At 40.3% G+C, this 23,917-nt stretch overlaps 1 protein-coding gene across 1 annotated transcript in view; it reads left to right on the forward strand.

The window, feature by feature from the left end:
- The first annotated feature begins 5,515 nt into the window (after positions 1-5,515).
- GRB14 (growth factor receptor bound protein 14) overlaps positions 5,516-23,917 on the forward strand; it is a 129,366-nt gene continuing 110,964 nt past the window's right edge. Inside the window, exons 1-2 of the mRNA XM_055572398.1 lie at positions 5,516-5,841; positions 7,092-7,224. Coding sequence (XP_055428373.1) covers positions 5,651-5,841; positions 7,092-7,224 — 324 coding nt within the window. The 5' untranslated portion in view covers positions 5,516-5,650. The remainder of the gene's footprint in view (positions 5,842-7,091; positions 7,225-23,917) is intronic.

The raw sequence follows: 23,917 nt of genomic DNA on the forward strand, positions 1-23,917 counted from the left end.
AAAGCAAGGAAGCCCTTTGATATCATCCATAAACGTGACATTCCTTGGGACCCAGGGCAGGGTGGGGAAAGATGGAAAATGAATCAATCAGGTACGAAAAATGGATAAGCAGAAGGAAAAACATGAAGTAATACAAAATAATTCAAGAGAAGAAAGAAGGGGAAAAGAAACACAGAAATGGTTAGATAAGACAGCACTTATTAGGATAGACATTTAACACAAAATATTCTTCAATTAAAAGCAATGATCATCTACTTGGATAAAAAAAAAAATTGGCTAAGAGACCTAATCATATGTCATAAAAGACACATAAAATGGAGATAAAAAATGCTGACACAAAGTATGGAAAACAGATGTACTATAAAACATCAGCCAAACTGTATGAATATCAAAGGAAAACTTAAAGGCAGAAAAGTTAATAGAGGTAAAGGAGAACAGCTCAAATGTTCAATGTTTCAATTTACCAAAAAGACCTACTAGTTCTAAATTCGTAAAATAATATACTAAAACTAACTTCTAAAAATTTAGCCTTAAAACATATAAAGCAAAATAAAAGAATTTTAAAAATTCACATAGTGGGAGATTTTAATATACATCTCTCAGAATACAGTAGAATAAATAAATAAAAAGTCACTATGAATACAGAGAATTTAAACAACATGGTTGGCACACTGAAATGAAAACACCTTTTCAACCATACGCATACTATTATAAATGTTGACCACATGCTTGGCCAAAAAGCAACTTTCAAAGGACTGAAATCACATAGAGTATTATCCATGACAACAAAGAAATTAAATTATATTAAAAAAAAAAGAACAAAAGAAAAAGACACCTAGAAAAAACTCTATCACAATGTAAAATACATTGAAATGAATAATAATCAAAATATAACTCATTGAAACTTGAAAGATACAGCTATGGTCATACTTGAGAGGAAACATATGTTTTTAAATGTGAATATCAGAAAATATGAAAAGCTAAATATCAATGAGCTATAAGCATCCACATAAAAAATTTAGGGAAAACAAAGGATGGCAAATAAACCCAAAGAAAGTAGAAGGGGGGAAAAAGAAAAGATTAGAATAGAAATAAGACAGCACACAAACAGACAACAAAGTCATTCCTGAAAAGCTTTAAAATTCATAAATTCTGGTGAATATCATCAAAAAGAAAAGAGAGAAAGCACAAATAGCTAATTTAGGACTAAGGAATAGGCCAATACAATACATCCTTTAGGTATTTAACAGTTAAGAAGAAAATATGAATAATTTTCTGCTAAAATATTTCCCTGATGGCTCAAGCAATAAAGGATTCACCTGCAATGAAGCAGAAGCAGGAGACGTGGGTTTGACCCTTGGGTCAGGAAGATCCCCTGGAAGAGGAAATGGCAACCAACTCCAGTATTCTTACCTGGAAAATCCCATGAACAGAGGACCCTGGAGCATGGGGTCACAAAGAATCGGACATGACTGAGCAACTGAACATGCAAAACATTTAAAAATTTAGATGAAAGAGAAAAATTCTTATAAAATGCTGCTTGTCAAAATTGACATTAGAAGAAATAAGATTAGATTAAGAATACTTGAGTAGTCCTGTAATTATTAAGAACAGTTTCTCAAAAAATATCAGTGATGTCTAAGATATAAGACAGAATGGGAGAACAGATTTACAAGACATTAAAAAAATAGCCCATAACTAGAATATAACTAGAATAAGAAAAAGACAGACAACTCATCATAAAACGGGCAGGAGAACTGGAACTTAGCAAAAGAGAAGTCCAAATGGCAGATAATCACGTGAACAAGTGCTCAACCTCATCAGTCATCAAGAAAAGTCAAATTCCACCATGAGTATTTCTGTACATACACCAGAATGTCTATTGTACAAATTCAAGGATGTGAAGAACTGGGGAAACATGCATTGCTGGTGTGGTGAAAATTGGTACAGTTAATTTGAGAAACTGTCAGTATCTAACAGGAGACGAGCATAGACACAGCATGACCTCACAATGCCAGTTCTGTATACATGCTCCGCAGAAATGCATGCACATCACCAAGAGAAGGGTGTAAAATGTTCACTGCAACAGTACTGCTGCTGCTGCTGCTAAGTCGCTTCAGTCGTGTCCGACTCAGTGCGACCCCATAGACGGCAGCCCACCAGGCTCCCCCGTCCCTGGGATTCTCCAGGCAAGAACATTGGAGTGGGTTGCCATTTCCTTCTCCAGTGCATGAAAGTGAAAAGTGAAAGTGAAGTCGCTCAGTCGAGTCCGACTCTTAGCAACCCCATGGACTGTAGCCTACCAGGCTCCTCCATCCGAAACAGTCTAAAGCTGGAAATAACCCAGATGCTTATCAGTAGTAGAATGTATACATAAATTGTGGTATTTACATACAATAGAAGAGTTAGAAAAACTAGAGAAACTTGTAAAAGCATGGAAGAATAAACAAAATAAACAAAAGCATGGAAGCATATAGTAAACAATGGGTGAAGGGAACCACCAAGTCAAGCACAAAAGGGTCCTACAGCATGATTCTATCTATGTAAAGGTCCAAACCAGACAACCTACTCTATTGTGAGTAGGGATGGATACTTACGGTTAAACTATGAGTTTACTATGATTACTCGGAAAATCTGGATTGGAGGGCGGGGCTTTAGGATGACTGACAATAATGCATTTCATCATCTGACATCAGTGTTTGCCTTATGATAAATCATCACACAGTTCTGTTTGTGACCTTCTTTTCTGTACATGGGCTATCTTTCCCAATAAAAAGGGTTAAGCAATTTGATTGGTTGAGAAAGGGAGAGAACAAGCAAAGAGGTCACATTTTCCTTAGGGGTAGGAAGGCTAGGATCCCTGGAGAGAGACCATGGGGCAGAAAAGGCTTACAGTGGGGGAGGGGCCAGGAGACAAACTGCTTCCTTTACCATTTTACAGGCTCAAGTCAAAAATGAACAGCCGCTAGGGGAGGACTGGCTCTGTGGTGACAAGGTACCTGCTTTACTGTTTCAGATATCTTCATTAGCTATGGGAAGGAAAATCTCTTGAACTTCCCTTTTCACAGAAAAATGCCTCTGTATTCTCTTAGGCTGTACTAGGTCTCATAGTATTCTGCACCTTTTATATTGCATAGTTCTTTATTCAGAATCTTTTTTTTTTTTTTTTAATCTCTTGGATACAAAAGCTAGTTCTTTTGTTGGCTTGCTTCAAAAATGTGAATGAGGGAACTGTATCATTCTTGATATAGATCCTCAAGGTGTCTGGGAGTAAATTCAATATTTAACGTCAATCTACAAGACAATACTATTTAAGTTCTCATTCCTCAGAGATTTGTTCTTTTCCTTTTTGCCCCCCCCCCCCCGCCCCAGCCCCAACCCTCCATTACTACAGGTATAACAAGTTTTACTCATGGGGGTTAGAGGAGGAGTATAAAGCCTGCAAATGGATACTCCCTGGATTCCCACTAAATGAGAAAATGCCCAGAGAGGGGAGACACAATTGAGATCTCATTCCAACCACTGAATATTCTTTCCTGAGGTTAAAATTTTATGCTGGTAAGTGGAGCAGTATACACTACTGGGAAATAGTATTTCCAGTGATTCCAAAGATATAGTTTCCACCTACTCTTTTCTCTGGCAAAAAAAGACAGCCTGCTCTCTCTTTCTCTGTATGAGACAGAAAGACAAAGAGAGAGTTGTTGAGTAGGGAGGGGACAAACCTCAGCCACTGATTCACTCTCCTGTTAGAATGTTCAAACTATATCATTTTCAGAAAGGAGCAATGACTGCCTGCAGGACTTTTGGATGAAAATAGGAATGATTGATGATGATGATGAAGAAAATATATTTCTTTCTTTATGTTTTTAGCTCAAGTTATCTGCAAATACATGCTTCTTTTTTATTTTGCTGGAAAGACTTTAACATATCTGTACGTTTTTACATTAAACTCTCTTGAAATCCACATAGAATCCAGACCATCCTTCAGGGAATAGGATGTGAATGAGGGCTTTGCCTGGCACACAGCACCAATATGTTAGCTATCATCATGATTAGTATTACTAATTTTATCCCTCAGGGGACCTACCACTTGGTCTGGGCGTAGCCATTGCATTGCATAAAGTGTCCTGGAGACCACTCTTGATGTGTAACCCAGGTCAATACTGCTATTTATTGGGTTTTAATTTTGACGTGAGCAAAACTTGGATTCTGTAAGCTCTTTGACTCAAAATTTTGTGCCTCTATGAAGTACTACAGATTTCTCACAGGCTGGGTAATTAGCAAACCCTGGGTGTCGGCAGTGGTTGGTGCCATGGTGTGTGTGTGTGTGGGGTGTTGGGATGATGGGGGACACACAGATATGGAGCAGGGGGGTTTGCCAGTTTCTTTAGAAGGCAGTGTTTGCCTTTCCCTGGGCAGAGGTTGTGAAGGTTAAGAAAACCTGGTTAACAGAAACCAGGGACAGATGTTACCTAATTTGGTCAAAGAACAAAGAGTGTATAAAACATTTGGAAATCCCGAACAGTGCACTGGGATGGGGCACTTATTGGAAGGACAGAAACAGATTTACCACCCAGAATTCAGAGTAGGGCGACTGCATCTCAGGTGAGCATAATGTAATTACCACTTCAAACAGTCTGGATTTGGGGCATGGAATCTTTTGGGTCCGGAAGCTTCACTGCACTAGTTCACTAGCCCTCTATTGTACCAGGTACTCCATGACTTTAAGCCTCAATTCCCTTATCTGTAAAACGGGGTAAACATCTAATTTATGAGGCCGTTGTGAGGTAGAACGGGACTAGGCAGAGTGGGGACCCATTAGATGAGAGCTGCTCTTATCAGAAGAAAATGAATAATTTTCCTAATTCCTAAGACGTCAGGTTTACTCATAGCTTACTCAGAATTCTCAAACATCTCAGTAGTTTTCGGCACCGATTGTACTGCCTGTTCCCCGTCCACCCCTTCTCCCTCGCCGGCGTCCCCAGCTGCGGAGTGGAAGCAAGAAGCACGTGGGGGAAAGACTGGGACAGACCTGGTCCCCCGCTCTCCTGGCACGGTGGGCCTGTCATGGCGGCCCAGCGACAGCTCTCCGACAGCAGAGCAAGAAGAATGAAAAGGTCTCGGGGGTCAGGGCTGCACAGACCCCTGCCCCGCCTGCGTTCTGCCAGGCTAGCCCCGAGGGAGCGCCCGATCACATGGATCCCGCCTCCCGCGACGCGGATCCGCCCCGACCTCGAGTTCAGCCTAGCGCTCCGGCGCCCACCTGGGGAGCCGGCGGCCCGAGCCTCGGGAGCCGGCAGTCAGGGGCGCGGGCCCACAGCCAGCGCCCCCCAGAGCCACGGGCCGCGATCGGGGCCTGCCCGGCGCCCTCCCCGCCCCCTCCGCGCCTCGCCCCGCCGCCCGCGGCCCCCACCCACCCGCCGCTCCTCCCCTCTCCCCACCCTCCTCCTCCGCCCCCTCCCCTCCCCCGCCGCCTCGCCTACCGCTCGGCCGAGCGTCTGAGCCGCCCGGGTCCAGAGCGCAGGCGGCGAGGCCACCGCACCTGCAGCGCGCTCGGGCTGCCGAACCGGCACCTCGCCTCCCGCCGCCCGATCTCCTTCTCCCCCCGAGCCGGGTCTCTCATGACGCCCGAGTCCCACGGCCGGCGACAATGACCACTTCCCTGCAAGATGGGCAGAGCGCCGCGGGTCGGGCGGCTGCCCGGGACTCGCCGCTGGCCGCCCAGGTGTGCGGCGCTGCCCAGGGGAGGGGCGACGCCCGCGACCTGGCGCCGGCCCCCTGGCTGCACGCGCGGGCGCTCCTGCCCCCTCCGGACGCGACCCGCGGCTGTGCGGCAGACAGGTAGGCAGCCCTCGGAGGGCGCGGGGGAGTGTCCTGGGTTGGCAGCCGGCGAGGGGTGAGGAGGCGGTCCTAGGGGGTGAGCCATGTGCCCAGAGCTGGGCCAAGTTTGAGAAAGTCTCAGAAGACAATTCCCTTTGAGCTGGCAGGACCTACCGGATGGGCTGGACATTGCGATCTCCCAGCGCCTTATAAATAGCATCACCGGATTCACTGAGAGCTCCGGGTCGCTCTCGCCTCTACCCATCGATGTGAACTAGGAGGCCAAGCTCCAGGCTGACCACCCTCCTTCCTTCTTTACTGCGTTAAAAAAACAAAAAAATCCCTTTTATGTATTATAAAAAATCAGAATAAATCAGTTCGCCTCCCACATGGAGTCTTAGAGAGACCCTGGAGAGGCAAAGTAGGGATTGACATTTGAGCAGTCTAGCTGTTCAGCAGGAAAGAATAGAGGCTTTAAAGTGTTTCCCAATCTCCATAGCATTCAGCCCTAAGTGCCTGTAGAATTCACAATTTCACACATACTTTAGGAAAGAAAAAGGCTGCAACAATACAAAAATCTATAGTCCTTTATATTCATACATTTAAATGGTATCTTTTTTTTTTCCCTTCAGATTTTCAAAGTGCTTCAACTTCACTGAAGTTAAAATTACTCTGCAGTGGACCAAAGTACATTAATACTAGCAAGTTCTATTCACTTACCTCCTCAAAAACACTGCCTTGCAGTTTAGTATCTATAAGCACTTGAAAAATCAGCAGACTGTGTGTGGGCCACATTGTGAATGAAATTTGAAGTGAGATGAACCACAGCTATAATTAATAAACCATAACTTTCAAAAGTGATTAGTAGAATAGAATAGGGATGAGTTCACTAAATGTTTATAGACTGTCAATTTAGTGGATGCAAAACAATGTCTAACTCAGAATGATTTTTACTTCAGTAATTCTGTAGTCTGTATGTCAGTTTCAGGAAAATTATCAGAAGTGCTGGAAATGGGGCTTCCAGGCCTGGTGATTTTTTTTTTTTTTTAAGGCCAAAAGAAAAGAAAGAAAGGAATGCAAAAGGAGATTGATTTATATCAATTGACATGTTTTATTCTGACCCACAGAAAGTACACCACAGACCTTTCCTGTATACTTTACATTAGTATTGTCACAGAGTGGGGCATTCTGGCCTCAATTTTTTAATCCTGACAGCAATTATATTTACATTCTGTTTTATGTAAATTACATCCTATGTTCTCTCGGTGTAGGAGAAAAAAGAAAGATCTTGATGTTCTGGAAATGCCATCTATTCCAAACCCTTTTCCTGAGCTATGCTGCTCTCCATTTACATCTGTGTTGTCAGCAGGCCTGTTTCCCAAAGCAAATTCAAGGAAAAAACAGGTATGCATTTTAAAATGTTCTAATTAAAAAAATCTTAGAAGTTCTATATCCATATAATCTTTAAGATAGTAACTTACAATATTAGCAAAAGATTAGCATGGCCTATTTGAAATAGCTCTATTAACTGACATAGTTCTTTGCCATTAGTTTCCTTTAGGGTCTCACTTTTTACATCTGTATAATGGGTATGTTAAAATATACCCATCAGGTTTTTGGAATGGATTAAATGAAAGAATATATGTGAAGTACAGAGCCTAGGAGCTATTATTATTCACATTGTAAGTGGAGAGTTATATATGATAACAACTGATCAATTTTAACTCAGAAATTGGAAGAGCTGATAGTGATTTAGAGTGAGAAGGGAACTGACCGGTTCCTTTAATACCTTCTTTAATCTTTCATATTTTCAACCCAAGCCAACCTTATTTACTAAAGGAAATTGATAATGGTGAATCTGTGGTGAAAGGTAAATGGAGTTTTGGACTCCACAGGTTTTCTTTCATTTCAGCAAATTCCTCAGTTTGGAAGCTTCTGACTGCAGAAGGCAGATGACTTGTAAGTGATGATTAGCTTATGGACTTAATTTTTATGATTTTCTTTCAAGTTTCTAGTTTGGAGCTGACTTGAGCAAATTAAACTTCAAGAACCAAGCAGCGGTGGGGAGATGTATCACAATTATAAAAAAAAAGTCTTTCCTAGGTTAATCCCATCTCTTCTGAATATACTTCATTCCAGTCTTGAATCAGCAAACAAAGAGAAGCTTCACTATGTACCTTGTTCTTGCATGGGTTGTTGTTTGTAGTCGCTAAGTCGTGTCCGACTCTTTGTGACCCCATGTACTACAAACAACACACAAGACTACCCTGTCTTTTACTATTTCCCAGAATTTGCTCAAATCCATGACCACTGGGGGCTTCCCTAGTAGCTCAGTTGGTAAAGAATCCACCTGCAATGCAAGAGACCCCAGTTCAGTTCCTGGGTTGGGAAGATCCGCTGGAGAAGGGGTAGGCTACCTACTCCAGTATTCTTGGACTTCCCTGTGGCTCAGCTGGTAAAGAACACGCCTGCAATGTGGGAGACCTGGATTCGATCCCTGGGTTGGGAAGATCCCCTGGAGAAGGGAACAGTTAGCCGCTCCAGTATTCTGGCCTGGAGAATTCCATGGACTGTATAGTTCATGGGGTTGTAAAGACTCGGACACAACTGAGTGACTTTGACATACATACACATAGATGTCCATTGAATTGGTGATGCCATCCAACCATCTCATCCTCTGCTGCCCCCTTCTTTTGCCTTCAATCTCTCCCAGCATCAGGGTCTTTTCCAGTGAGTCTGTTCTTTGCATCAGATGGCCAAAATATTGGAGCTTCAGCTTCAGCATCAGTCCTTCCAATGAATATTCAGGGTTGATTTCTTTTAGGATCGACTAGTTTGATCTCCTTGCCTTTCAAGGGACTCTCAAGAGTCTTCTCCAGCACCACAGTTTGAAAATATCAATTCTTCGGCGTCTAGCCTTCTTTGTGGTCCAACTCTCACATCCTGACATGATTACTGGAAAAACCATAGCTTTGACTATACAGACTTGTGTCAGCAAAGTGATGTCTCTGCTTTTTAATATGCTATCTAGGTCTGTCATAGCTTTTCTTCCAAGGGTAGAAGCAACAAATTTAAACAGTCAGATGCTTGCCATAAGGAGAGGATTAATGAAAAGAAAGAAGATGGTTGATTATTTTCCCCCAGCTATTGTTCTTTCCTTTTTTCTGCACTTTTACTATCTGTGATGGGTTCAATAATGCATGTTTGGGTTAAGATGTAAGATGGGAATATGGATGATAGATTTGTTTGTGCATCATGGTGATGGAAAAATTGATTTTGAACTATCCCTGTGATCCAGGATGGGGAAAGGAAATGTCTGATGATGGCATAATAGTCCTTTGGGGAATTTAATGCATCGTTTCCCTATTTATGGATGGCCTGCTATGTTTCTTGCATCATCCTAGGCTCTGAAGCACAGAGCTAAGCAAAAATGCCATCCAAAGGGTGTTTATCGGGACTTCCCTGGTGGTCCAGTGGTTAAAACTCCATTTTTCCAATGCAAGGGACATGAGTTCTATCTGACTGGGGAACTAAGATCCCACATACTGTGTAGTACAGCCACAAAGTAAAAGAAAAAAATAATTAAATTAAAAAGGGTATTTATCAAAAGGTAGGGCTAGGTTAAGCATTAGGAGCTGAACAGAGGAAGGGAAGAAGACGGAGAAAGGCCTGGGTTTACTCCGGTTTCTAATACAGTTATGTTAAGTTTAAAAATAAAATAAAATTAAAAAAAAAAAAAAAAAAAGATAAATTTGTGAATGAGCACTGAGAGAAAGCCTGTGTCTACCAGATAAGCTGAAGGGGCAGGGTTTCTTTTGAATAAAGAGAGAATAAACATCTTATGATTAGGTTAATAGAGGAAGAAAAAAGAGAAAGAGAGTGGGTGTACGTGTCAGGGTCAAGTCAGAGTGTGGCCCAGGTGTGGGTAGTCACCATTTCGAGTAGGACATCTGATTCTGAATGACAGTGTTTCTTCAGATACGGTTCAGCAGATTGGCAAAGTGGGAGAAGGGTGCTATGCTGTGCTTTACTCTGACCAGTTCCCTACTTGGGCCTTTATGTCCTGTCCCAGTGACCTTCAGGAAGAGCCCTGCACCCACACAGACAGCTGTGCTGTGGCCCGAGCAGAGTTCTGGCCTGAATCCTAGGGGCCAGTCCCAAGGGTACTCCCATCAGAGAAGCGCCCTCCTCGCTCATCTCTTCCTTGGTGTAAGGGTTGGGATTTCCGTAAAGAGAAGGGTGTCCTAGAGCTGGGCAAGAAGGCTCCTTTGTGCACTAATTTATTTTGGCTGTGCCGAGTCTTCGTTGCAGCCTGTGGGATCTTTGTTGAGGAGCACGGGTTTTCTCTAGTTGCAGCACACAGGGGTTCTCTTGTTGCAGCAGAGGGACTTCTCCTTGAGGTGTGGGGCATGGGCTTTAGAGTGCTCAGGCTCAGAAGTTGTGGCTTGCGGGCTCTCTAGTTGTGGGATCTTAGTTCCCTGACCAGGGATCAAACATACATCACCTGCATTGCAAAGTGGATCTTAACTACTGGACCACTAGGGCAGGGCTTCCAGGTGGCACTAGTGGTAAAGAACGTGCCTGCCAATGCAGGAGCCATAAGAGATGTGGGTTCGATTCCTGGGTTGGGAAGATCCCCTGGAGGAGGGCATGGCAGCTCACTCCAATATTCTTGCCTGGAGAATCCCATGGACAGAGGAGCCTGGTGGGCTACTGTCCACTGGGTCACAAAGAGTTGGACACGACTGAAGTGACTTAACATGGACTGCCAGGGAAATCTCTTGCATTCTTTTTGTTCTCTTTTCTGCACCTAGACTTTGCTTTTAGAACTGATCCTTTGTTTTTATTCCTTTCTATATGCTTAGTTCTTTGGAATGAGGGAGGTTTTGGGGACAGATGGACTCTATGTTGGTAATTCTCCCAAGCTCAGTGTCTTTGTGACACAGATTAACCCTTTACAAGATGATAATTCAGGCCCAATTATCTCTGACCTTTGGTTGAGATGATGTACTAGGTTTCTATTGACTATTATTTATGGCTGAAACATGATAGGAGATGATGTCTCATTTCTTGATAGTCTCTCTTTGATTTGTTTTGTTTAACCATTCCAGTCATTTTAGCAATTCTTTTCCCCCCATAGAACAAGTGAAGAATTGCACTTGTTACTTAGAAATAAATGACCAGAAAGTTTGAAAGAATCCAGACTGGCAATGTTAAATCTCATGTGGCCTTTCAAAACCACAGTCAAAAACCATTTTACAGGCCATAGATACTTTTTTTGTTTTTTACAATTTGCAATGTCTACATAATGCATGAGTGGTAAAATGAATTGATGCCACAAATAGAATATGCTTTATCTCTTTGTGCAAATAAAATGTCTCAAAGTATACATTCCTATATGCTTTCAATATTTTTATTTTAAAATAAGAACTAGATTGGGATAGAATCTGGATTCTTTATTCTCCCCTCACCTTTTTAAAAAGAATACTAACTGGGTATATTTCTTTAGCATATTTTTTTGTGTGTTTGCCAATAAAGCAGATTTGAAGTGTACCCTCCATATACATGATCCAGAAAAGTTACTTGCAATTTAAATTTTATATGAAAAGTAACTTATGAATTTAGGTATCTTTTTTCCTATTTCTGATTAAAATTTACCAGGAAATCATACCTGAGCACTTGTTATTTGAAGAAAGGGAAAGAATATCTTTAGCCTTTGCGAAAGAATCAGTTCTTTTCTCGAGTTTGCCTACCCCCAGGTTATTTTTGTACTTGGACTCAGTTTATGTAGTTGCTCTGGCTCATTGCTTTCCAGGACTGTGTAGGATAACGAATTCAAAATAAAGCCACTGAAGATTTTAAAGATAAAAAATCACTTGTGAGAAAGTGTCATGGAAGTTTCAAGCTGGAAGAGATCTTTGAGATAAGCTGGTGAAACAGTCTTCTAGAGATGAGTAAGTTGAGGCAAAGAAATGTTTTGTGGCTGATGTTATCACAGCTAGAACCTGAAAACTGGATTTCTTGAAGCGTAGACAGCCCCCTTTTAAGGAAGGTACAATATCTGCAGAAACTGAGAACTGTAAGAATAGCAGAGTGATAAACCTGTATCAGTTGTTGTTAGTTATAACTCTCCCCATAATATAAAAGGTGAGGCAGCAAATGCTGTTTGATGATCTCCACCTAAGGATCTGGATTCCTTTTTCTTTTTCCTTCCTCGACTATAGCAGTCTTTTTGTGTTTTCTTCCCCCTCTAGCTTTCTTCTCTGTCTTCTCCCTAAAACTGATATGAAAAATCTATCAAATCATTGGTCTGCATCAAGTAAGTTTTATCAGTGTTATTAATAAATGGATTTTGTGTGTAGTTTACAGTCCACAGACACACCGAGGCCAGGAAGTGTGTCTGTCATCCACATCGTAAGATTTTTTTTTTTTAAAGTACAAAACTCAGAAGTGATTTGTCCATGCTTCCACAGTTTAGATAAAGGAAAATCGAAAAGTGTCATTTCTGTATGTCTTTGTCCCTCACCACACTATTTCTGGTCTATTTTATATTGAATTAAACCTTTTTGTATATCTCAGTAAAATAAAAACTATCTTCCAAATAATTAAAGAAATTTTTTTCCATATGCTCTGCCTTTGATTTTTGTTTTCTTCTCATATGTCCAGGACTATCAAACAGTAAGTTCATCTCTGTCCCCGATGAAAGGGTCTCTGATATCATTCCTTCATGATGTCAGTAGTAACTTTAATGTGTGCAGTGCTAACCCTGTATGTGTGGTTCTTATGTGGCTGCTGCATTATCCAAATTTACATACTCATTTCTCCAATATACATAGAAGAAGAAAGCAAAGAACTCTACTCCCCATTCTCATTTTCCAGATATAGCAGTTATCAAGATTTTGTCTCATTTATTTCATCTATTCCTTTTTGAAATTTTTATTGTGTTTGTTGAAGCACAATAAATTATTTTAAAAAAAAGTAAATTCTGGACATTCTGTCATTGCATCCCTACCTAGTTTTGTATGCACTGCTGAAAACTACATTTTCTTATTTAACTAACAGGCTATTATTCCCTAATAAAAATTCCTTGAAAAGTGAAAGTCGTTCAGTCGTGTCCAACTCTTTGTGATCCCATGGACTATACAGTCCATGAAATTCTCCAGGCCAGAATACTGGAGTGGGTAGCTGTTCCCTTCTCCAAGGGATCTTCCCAACCCAGGGATCGAACCCAGGTCTCCCACATTGCAGGCAGATTCTTTACCAGCTGAGGCACTAGGGAAGTCCAAGAATACTAGAGTGGGTAGCCTATCCCTTCTCCAGGGGATCTTCCCGACCCAGGAATCAAACCAGGGTCTCCTGCATTGCAGTTGGATTCTTTACCAGCTGAGCTGCATGTGAAAAATTTCTTGGTATCACTTAATATCCTTCATAGTCAAATTTCTAAGTTGGAATGATACATGAAATCCTCAAATTACAAACTGGTTATACTTCAGAATCTTTAAATTAGGTCTTTGGCTGTTTGAATTCACAGAAACAGCATTATACATTGTGTTTAGGCCCACCAGGCTATTTTACAAAATCCTATATTATGTAAAATGAAATGCAAATTTCATATATTTGCAGAAAATATACAGAAGCAATACTTGCTCCTATTGGGGTTTCAAACAAATACGGGTTGCCAGCAGCAGAGTGCTACTTTTGAATGTTGGCACTTGATGAATATGATTTTCCTTGGGAGAAATTCGAAAGTGCCCAGATCTTTGTAGCAGTATTGAAGCAGGCTTTAGAACTGTACTTCTCACTGGATTACCTTCCTCAGAATCAGCAGGGATGCTTATTAAAAATATAGATACTGGGGCTTCTTGTAAAATCCACTGAATAATAATATCTTGGTGAAGGGCATGGGATTTGACTTCTTTTTTTTTCTTTAACATATATACAAAATTAGGGGTACTCTTATTCTCTGCTGCTTTCAGGCTCTGGAGCAATTTGACCTTTCAAGATTGAAGACAATTTTATTTAGTTGAGAAAAGGTAGAAATATTACAAAAGGACTTTAGTTGGTATTTTATCCAGGTATTGATTGTTTGGGGTGAATAGAGACTCATGTGAACTAGTTTGAAAGGTTATATTATAGTACTTGAAGGCCAAAAGTTCATTGATCTCATGAGAGACTGGAATTGGGAATCAGAAAGCCAGCAAAAATCAAGGCAGCCACTTTCTCCATTCTCCCTCTTTATTTTCCCATTAAACATAGCACATAGTCTCTGCTTCTTTTTCTAAATCCATATCATCCTCTGATATTTCTCAATGGTCTTGCTCGTCTTGATTGCATGTCACTGCATGTGGCCCCAAGTGGCCACCCTTATTGGAATAACTCTTCCTGGTTTAGCTGGTTTAGCACGTGGTGACTGAGTGGAGTCCATATTTGGAGAGAGCTGTTAACCTAGTATGTCCAGCTCTTATTCAGTCAGCTGTGGCCAAGGTGACACAAGGGACCTGGACCGCTGCTCACTCAGCAAAGGTTATAGAACCAATTCTGTGAGTAGGAAGTGCAAGTTCAGTAGGTATAATGTAAGGAGGTGGGGAGGAAATAATGAACAACTAGTGTCCTAGGGAAAAAAAGCTCAAACAAAAAACAGTGGACACACAAATTCTTATAATATATGAATGATATATGGTAACCCACCGATTAATTGGTCTGACATAATCTGCACAGTTCACAGGATCCAACTCCTTTACCTCAAATCATTTAGTTCACTTGAAGGGAGTTTACTTGACAGTGGTTTCAGTTGATGACACCCTTCAATGATGGTCATCTTCCTTGTTCCTTGTTCTTTGTTCCAAGCCTGCATGTTATTGAGGTCCCTTGGCTTCAGAGGACAGGAGCTATCAACTCAGGATCCTCCCTACTTCATGCTAGATACCTTCGACTGTAACAGAAAACAGCTGTCTCTTCCTATTTTAAAACTTAAATCCCCTAGCAGAGCTGCTTGTCAAGGTTTTATTTCCAGTTTGAAGTTTGCCTCTAATTTTTAGTTAATTTGCAGGATACATTTGCAGTCCAACCTTTATCTGCAACATAACTTATTTTTTACTTCTTTGAAAGCTCAGCTTCTAGTTTGTTTTTCCTTAGGGGTGTATATTAAGTTCTTCAAGAGAAGGAAAACTGGAGTCATTCATGGTTCAATATAAATGTGGATCTTAATTAATATAGAAAGCTTTCTGAAGTCTTATGGAGTTGGTTTGAAACATGTCAGCTTATATGGAATAGTAATAAACTCCATCGTATAAATATCTGAACAAGGATAAGCAGACTTGGAAATTGTCCTTTCGGCACTCTCGGTAAGGGCTAGCTCGATGCAGAACTTAGGAAATGGCCACAAGCCTTTGCCAAAGAAAGGGAGCAGAAGGGAAACTTTCAGAATCAGTTTAGAAGTCTAGTGGGAGAGCTGACATAGGAAAAGTATCTTTTACTTCTTGTCCTTCCCTTTGGTTCCACTTATTGAGTAGTTTTCAAAGCCACAGAGAGAATAAACACAAATAGCAGGATTACCATTTTTAACTATTGGTAGTTTACAGATGTTTCCATCTATTTTGAAAGATCGTTTATAAGTTGGCTATTTATTCACTTGTATTTTTTCCATAGCTGTAATGTTAGATGGGGTTTCCCAGGTGGTGCAGTGGTAAAGAATCTGTCTGCCAGTGAAGGAGACTCAGGAGACTTCTTCAATCTGTGTGTTGGGAAGATCCTCTGGAGGAGGAAATGGGAACCTGCTCCAGTATTCTTGCCTGAAAAATTCCATGGACAGAGGTGACTGACAGGCTACATACAGTCCATGGGGTTGCAAAGAGTTGGATTTGACTGAGCACATACAATGCTAGATATGATTATTAGGTTATTAGGGGAGCCAGTTAGTTTTTTAACCCACAATTGCGCCTCCAAATGGTAGATTTACACCATCCTCTGCACCAGCTTTTAATACCGTTTCCATAGAAAGATGTAGGGCCATATGATGTAATTGAAAGATACTGGACTGGGAATCCACAAACCTAGTTTTTAATAGGGTCCTGCTGCTGAGTGATGTGATATTAGCCTATTGCCCACTTTCTGGGCCCCTGAGTGCTAAAATTTTTATCTGTTCCTAGAGCAAGTGATTCTGATGGCTCTTGGAATATTAATACTAATGATTGCATAGTAGACAGGTGTCTTAGGAGGCTTTTTTGATCCCATTGGCCCAAACATTTCCCTTTCAGTCTTAGATCTTCTCACGTGGTTACCACACCTCCTTTGACAAAGAAAACATTTGGATGCTGTAGGGCAAGGTGCACAGGAGCCAACTTTACAGAGATGATGGGGACAAGAAGGGGCTTTTAAACTTGACATTGTGCATCAATGTGTCTAGATCCAAATAAGAGAAAGTCAGAAAGTTATCATATCTGGAAGGGGTCAGTTTGTGTGTTAAAATTGTATTTAAACTTAGAAATAAGGCTATAAGATTAGATATGAACAGTGGAGACTGGCCTAGGTTCAATATGCTCTTGGTTATGCTTGGCTTAAAGGGTTTGAGGGGCTTATAACTTCTATGTCCTTTTCTAAGCTCTGCTTGCTCAAGTCATCTGTTTGATCACTCAAGTCAAAAACCAAGGAGTCCTCTTTCTGGCCTTCTTTCAGGTACTGCTGCATCTTTCATCCCAATAAACTTGAATCCATAACCTTCTCTCCATCTCTGCTGCTACCATCCCAACTTGAGCCTCTGTCTTCTGACATCTAGGAACATTTTAAATGGCCTCCTTTTGTTTCTGCTTTAGCCTGTTGTGGTCCATTTTCCATATACTTGCTAGAAACGAACTGTAAAAAATGTAGATCACATTATGTCGCTCCCTGGTTGAAAACTTTTTGATAGCTTATGAGAAAACTTAAAATTCTGCCTTGGCCTGCAGGTTCCTAAGCAATTTGCTTTCTGTCCATGTCTTGAACCTCACCTGCATTCTACTCTTCATGTTCTAACCACTGGAGAGGGACAGTCCTGCCTGAATGTGAACTTGGCAGGCTTTTTTTTTTCTACCTCAGAGTCTTGGGCTTGGCTGTTTTCTCCATTTGGAAGCTTTTTGTCCTGGTTATTTACAAAGCTGACTCCTCTTTATTCTTTAGATCCTAGCGTAAGATCATCTCATCAAGGAGACCTTTTTTGACAAGTCAACCTAAAGTATCCCTCCACACTTTCTTTCCCCATCCTATCACATTTCCTTGGTCATAGTTACCATAATCGGAACAGTCTCATTTATTTATTTGCTCTAGTTATTGTTTTTCTCTCCAAATATAATGCTGTGGTTTTATTGTTCTTGGATTCTTTTAAGGAAAGAATTAATGAGTAAATGGATTATTGACGATAAATAGTTAAAACCAATTAAACAAACAATATTTGGCATCTTTATTCTAATCATTGTCAGTCATCTTTTTCCTCTTCATCAAATTGTAAAACATTAAAACATATTTCTAATTTTATTAACAGATTCTATTTACAGAAAACAAATATACTAAGTCCGTAGATCCGTGGGATTTTAGCAGTACATATCTTTTTCTTTCATTATGCACATAGGAAATTTTGATGATGTGTAATGAAATTAGTGGACATATTTCAGATTTTAATCATTATTCTCATTTAATGGAATTATAAGTGATAAGTACATGGTGGATTGCTACACTTCCAGTTTATTGTGTGTTTAAAATCTACACATTTAGAAAAAAAATAAGTGTAAATATGAGTTGGGCTTTTAATATGAGTCTCTCAGAGCAAGGGCTACATGTTATTATAGTGTGCATGCATGCGTGCTAAGTCACTGAAGTCATGTCTGACTTTTTGTGATCCCATGGACTGTAACCTGCCAGGCTCCTCTGTTCATGGAGTTCTTCAGGCAAGCATATTGAAGTGGGTAGCCATGCTTTCCTCCAGGGGATTTTCCCGACCCAAGGATTGAACCCAGGTCTCTTGCATTGAAGGCAGATTCATTACCATCTGAACCACCAGCGTGTGTGTGTTGAGTTACTTCACTTGTGCCCGAATCTGTGTGACCATATGGACTGTAGCCTATCAGACTCCTCTGTCCATGGGATTCTTCAGGCAAGAATCCTGGGGTGGGGTGCCATTTCCTCCTCCAAGGGAATCTTCCCGACTGAGGGATCGAACCCATGTCTTTTATGTCTCTTGTGTTGGCAAGCTGGTTCTTTACCAGTAGTACTACTTGGGAGGCCCTGTTTTTATAGCAAGTGTTTTAAATTATTACCTATTAAAGTCATCGATGAATGATTTAGGCCAGTGCTATGATGTAGAAATGGGGAGACATATACCCTGTGGATATACAGAAAGACTTTCCAAGAGATTTACAAACTCAGAGATTTAAGATAACTAGTTTCCAGATCCTCATCCTCCATGTGTACTTCTTCCTAACAGCTACCTGTGTTCGCAGTAACTGTCTCACTTGGTGCATCACCCTGGGGCATGAAAACCTCCAGGCCATCACACACAGGGAAAGCTTCCTTTAATGATTAATCAGAGTGCAACAAATCAGAAGGGATTCTTGTCTTTTTATGCCTTATATTATTGTTAAGGGGCAACATGGTTAGAAATAAGGACTTTGGCTGGTGTTGAAACATTCTGAATTCAGATATATGATGGGAGTAATGACAATTTTCACTTTTTCTGTTTTTCAATTTACGTTTATTGACTTAGTTCTTCCGTCTACTGACTGTTGTCAAAGAATATATAACTTTTGAGGGAGAGTTTCCTAAGAACAAAGCAAATAGCGAGCGCATCAGTGGGAAATACTGAATGCTGAAAATGGCCTTTTGGGATGTATTTAAATGTAATTTATATGTATTTTCCACTGTTCTCAACACTTGAGACATATCCACAGCTGAAAGAAAATGCACCTACAAACACCTGATGTTATATATATTATTAAGTGGGTTCTGTGGGTGAGGGAAGTTCCCCCGGGAGCTGACTTGGAGCCTAGGTTTGCCTGCAGGAAGTATGCTGGGGCTCAGGGCACTTGGAAACACTGTCTGTGGGATGAGCACAGGACAAGTTGGGCTGCAGTGCGCCACAGCAGAAGCCTCAGCTGATCTCATAGGAGCTAGAGCTGCAAAGGCCCTATAGAACTGTTCAGCATTAGGGCACAGAGGCTGCTCAGCAGGACCTGAGCTTGGACGTGGTGACTCTCCTCAGCTGAGAGCAGTGACAGGTGGGGAAGACTTGCATGCATGTGTGTGCTTAGTTGCTCAGTCGTGTCTGACTCTTGCTACCTGATGGACTGTAGCCCGCAGGCTCCTCTGTCCAAGGGATTTCTCAGGCAAGAATACTAGAGTGGGTTGCCATTTCCTCCTTCAGAGGACCTTCTCAGCTCCTGCATTGGCAGGTGGATTCTTTACCACTTAGCCATCTGGGAAGCCCTTGTCCTCAGTCACTCAGTCGTGTCTGATATTTTGCATGCCCCGCCCCCAACCCTTAGCCAGGTCTTAGTGGCTGACACTGTAACAGCTGGGAGAATTAGTCCTTCAGTCCTGAAAAGGGCAGTCTTGGATTGTATGCCGCAGCGTTTCAAGGATATAATTTATACATAATTTTTTTCAGCTTTTATTTGTCTTACTTAGTATTGTGGTGTTTTATCAAATTATATAATGAACTATTCATTCCAGTCAATTCCCAACCTATTTAATCATAAAATACATTAGTATTTTCCACTTTCTATTAATCAAATGGGCTCCCAAGGTGGCTCAGTGGTAAAGAATCCTCCTGATAATCCAGGAGATTTGGGTTCAGTGCTTGGGTTGGGAAGATCCCCAGGAGAAGGAAATGGCAACCCACTCCAGTATTCTTGCCTGGGAAATCTCATGGACAGAAGAGCCTGGTGGGCTACAGTCCATGAGGTCCAAAAGAGTTGGATTCAACTTAGGTGACTAAACAATGATAACATCATCAATAAAATACACTAGACTAATTTTTAGAAGTATATATAAGTTGCTTTCATTAAAACCATAAGAAAACTTTATCATGATGAATACTATAATTAATGAAACCATTTCTGATTTTATACTTAATTGTTAAAAATTACATCCAAAAGCTGAAAATCAAGGTGTAAATGTACATTCACACAATTATCAAAGGAATTCCATGGCCTTCCTAGCACTTCGTCATACTACTCAGAACTCTAAATTCTGTATTAATTTTGAGTGCTTTCAGCTATTTCTTTAGAAAATATGTTTGATAATTAATTTTTACTGGTTTTTAAAATATTTTTTTTCTCAGAATGCATATTGATCCCTCCATTTGAATTGAAAAGTAAAGCTGGACTTTATTTGATAGAACATTAGTCTGATTTGTCTGATTGATTTGAGAGTGAGGACTAACTTTTCCAGTTATATGGTTGACATTTTTCTTAAATTGAATGCACTAAATTTACAGTCCTAAACCTTTTTTATTATTTAATTTAGAAGGATTAAAATTTTCAGAATTGATTTATGGTTGATTTACAGTGTTGGTTAATTTCTGGTATACAGCAAAGTGAGTCAGTTATATATATAATATATATATATATTCTTTTTCATATTCTTTTCCGTATGGTTTATTACATGGTATTGAATATAGTTCCCTGTGCTATACAGTAGGACTTTTGTTGTTTTTTTTTATATATAGTAGTTTGTGTCTGCTTATTGCAAACTGCTAATTTATCCCTCTCCTATTCCATTTCCCTTTTGGTAACTGTAAGTTTGTTTCTATGTCTGTGAGTCTGTTTATGTTTTGTAAAAAAGTTCATAGTTTGTATTATAGTTTAGATTCCACATATAAGTGATATCATATAATACTTGTCTTTGTCTATCTTGCTTACTTAGTATAATAATCTCTAGGTCCACCCATGTTGCTGCAAATGGCATTATTTCATTCTTTTTTATGTCTGAGTAATATCCCATTGTGTGTGTGTGTGTGTATCACATCTTCTTTATCCATTCATCTGTCAGTTGCTTCCATGTCTTGCCTACTGTAAACAGTATATATCCCTAAACTTTTGATGAATGTATAAAGTATATTATAAAACAAAAGCATTGTACTAAAAAAAAATTGGAAAGAAGTCATGCAAAAACCTCATCAGTATGTTGGTTTGGCCAAGGTGTAATAAATTTAATACTTTTCTCCCATATTTTTCTGAGTGTTTTACTTTGAACAAAGTATGTTTAAGTGAAAGAGTGCTGGCCTTTTTGATAAGCTGTCCAGAAATTGAGACAATGAATTAATCTGATTGGATAGCAAATAGTTGGGTGGTTTACAACTCAATTTTTGGTTACATTATAAAGTGAGTGAAGTCGCTCAGTCGTGTCCAACTCTTTGTGACCCCATGGACTGTAACCTACCAGGCTCCTCCATCCATGGGGTTCTCCAGGCAAGAATACTGGAGTAGGTTGCCATTCCCTTCTCCAGGGGATCTTCCCGACCCAAGGATTGAACCTGGGTCTCCCGCCTTGCAGGCAGACGCTTTAACCTCTGAGCCACCAAGAGGCCCTAATTGATTTATTGGATGATTGATCATTAAAAATGAATTTTAGCTCAGATGAAATTCAGAGATTGATGTTGCTTTCTGTCACCTCTGCATTCTTTTCTCCCTTATTCAGCTTAATTATTCTCTAGCACTTACCGTCAGCTGGCATATTATATGTTCATACATGTATCTGTTTATTCTCCCAGTACCTTTTTCCACTAGCATATAAGCCCTGTGAGGGCAGGGACTTTGTTTTATATGCTATTCAGTTTCCAGTAGATAGAGCAGTGTCTGGCATTTAATAGACTCTCACCCTGATGCTAGGAAGGTTTGAAGGCAGGAGGAGAAGGGGAAGACAGAGGATGAGATGCTTGGATGGCATCACTGACTCAATGGACATGAGTTTGAGCAAGCTCCGGGAGATGGTGGAGGACAGGGAAGCCTGGCGTGCTGCAGTCCACGGGGTCAAAAGAGTTGGACACAACCGAGTGACTAAACAACAACAGTAAATTTTGCTGAATGAAAGAGTAAATGAATGAATGAATGCATGGGAAAGGGGCAGAGGAAATAGGTATTATTAAGAGAAGGAATGAGGGTATGTTTAAGAACGTACTGATAGTTTAATATAAATGGTAAAGAGTTTGGAAGAAAACTTAGGAAAGTAAGATTTAGTTTAGTTACTGGGAAGGTTCTGATATTGTTAGATGTTAAAAGAGATGCTCATCAGAATAAGCTTTTGAGTATTGATTTACCACTATTAGCACATTCTAAATCCAGATTACCGTTGCTCAGAATAAGTGCTGTTCTTGTCTCCTTGGTCTCCTTGTAAGCATTTTCAGTCTTACCAGCCCATGTGTGCCAGTTAAAAAGCATGTATGCTTTATGGGACTAAGTCCAGTAAAAGCTTTTCAGTCAACCCACATTCACAGTAGAAGATTACTTTCATTCTTGGGAAGGGTGAGCAAGCCCAGTATTCAGATGAAAGGGGTACTTTGGTATTATTTAACTGTGTATTGGCAAGACTCAGTCCAGTATCTAGTTTCTCTTTAGAGACATTTTGCATTATATTACAGTACTCTTACTGTGCTGTGCCAGGGAAATTAAGATCACCTGGAACATTCTGTAGGTCATTGGCTTAGAATCTTAGGGCACTGGGAACTTGATGTTTTGTTTTAATGACCTCCTTTAGGCTGAACCTGTCTTTGTCCTGAAGGCATAAGGGCTTCTTTACCAAACCATGTCTGTGCCTTGGGAAATAAATGGGAAAGGTTTAGAAAAAAGTGATTTGAAAGCATTGGATCAACCTCCATGTAAAGAATACTTGATAAATTAGGAATCTTCTGTCAAGAAAGATGAAGAAGTGGTATAATTAAAGTCCTTTCCACATGGATGTAGCCATTCAGTTCCATGAAACATACTTTGAAGGTTGAAGATAGTTTTAAGGGAAAGGAAGACATGTTTATAGGTCATGTAGTAGTTCATGAACCTTGTGCTCCAGCAGATCCTTCTGCAGAAATTTCCAGAGGAAATGAAGCATGCCCTCCATGTTTCTCAAAGTGGGAGGATATAGTGTGTATATGCATATGGTGTATATGAGAATGGTGGGAGGGCCATATGGGAAGTTGCACGATAAACATGGAACACCTTTCTGGAACAATAATTTTAATTGAAAATGAGAGGAAACACTTTTATGTTAGAATAAACACTCCTGTTTTTATGAGTCAAATGCACAATTTACATGGATTTTTAAGAACAAATTGTATACCTTAGACTTCTTGCCTACCCTGAGAAGGCAAGTGCTGTGTAATGACCTTCTTTTGTATTCTTGATAGAAAAGAATTTTCTGGTAGAAAAATTTGAGAAACCTAGTGTAGTTTTCAGGTCTGTGGAAAGTGGCTTTTTGTAATCCTCAAGAGGATCAGCTGTCATCTCTCTTTTCCTTCTTGATTCTTTTCTAGCCAAAGTTCTTTCTCGCTGAAATGTCTCTGATTTTATTGGTACCTATATCATTAATCTTGAGGGTATTGGGTTGTTAAACATTTGAAGTGTTTTTTTCTACTTGACTTTTCTGTAGCATGGCAGGAAATTTCTCTCACTAAAATCTCTAAAGACCACCATATTCCTGAAGACCTACTTCAGTGCTTATTTTGATACCTCAGCAGTTTGGGGCTTTTTTGACTACCCTTTCCTTGGTAAAACGTTTTCTTGGCTACTACCTCTTATAGGTCTCTGTTGAAGGATCTTGATGTTGGTATTCCTTAGGGTTTTATACTATAGCTTTTTGTTTTCATTTTATTTTCGTTTTATTGCTGGGGCAATCTCATCTACTCCCGTGGCTTCTATATATAAGTCTAGGCTCGGTTCGCCTGGGCTGCTTGCTGAATATCTTCATTTGTGGAAACCATAGGCATTCACAGTCAGCGTATTCCAACCAAATTAATACTTCTCCTGTTAAACTTGCTGCTTCTCCTGGGTTGCCCTTCCTAGGGAATAGCATGCTCTCTGCTTATACTAGAAGATCAGAAATCTTCCTTCTCTTTTGACTCCTCAGGATTCTTCTGTTT

Source organism: Bubalus kerabau, chromosome 3, assembly GCF_029407905.1.
Source record: "Bubalus kerabau isolate K-KA32 ecotype Philippines breed swamp buffalo chromosome 3, PCC_UOA_SB_1v2, whole genome shotgun sequence".
Taxonomy (NCBI): domain Eukaryota; kingdom Metazoa; phylum Chordata; class Mammalia; order Artiodactyla; family Bovidae; genus Bubalus; species Bubalus kerabau.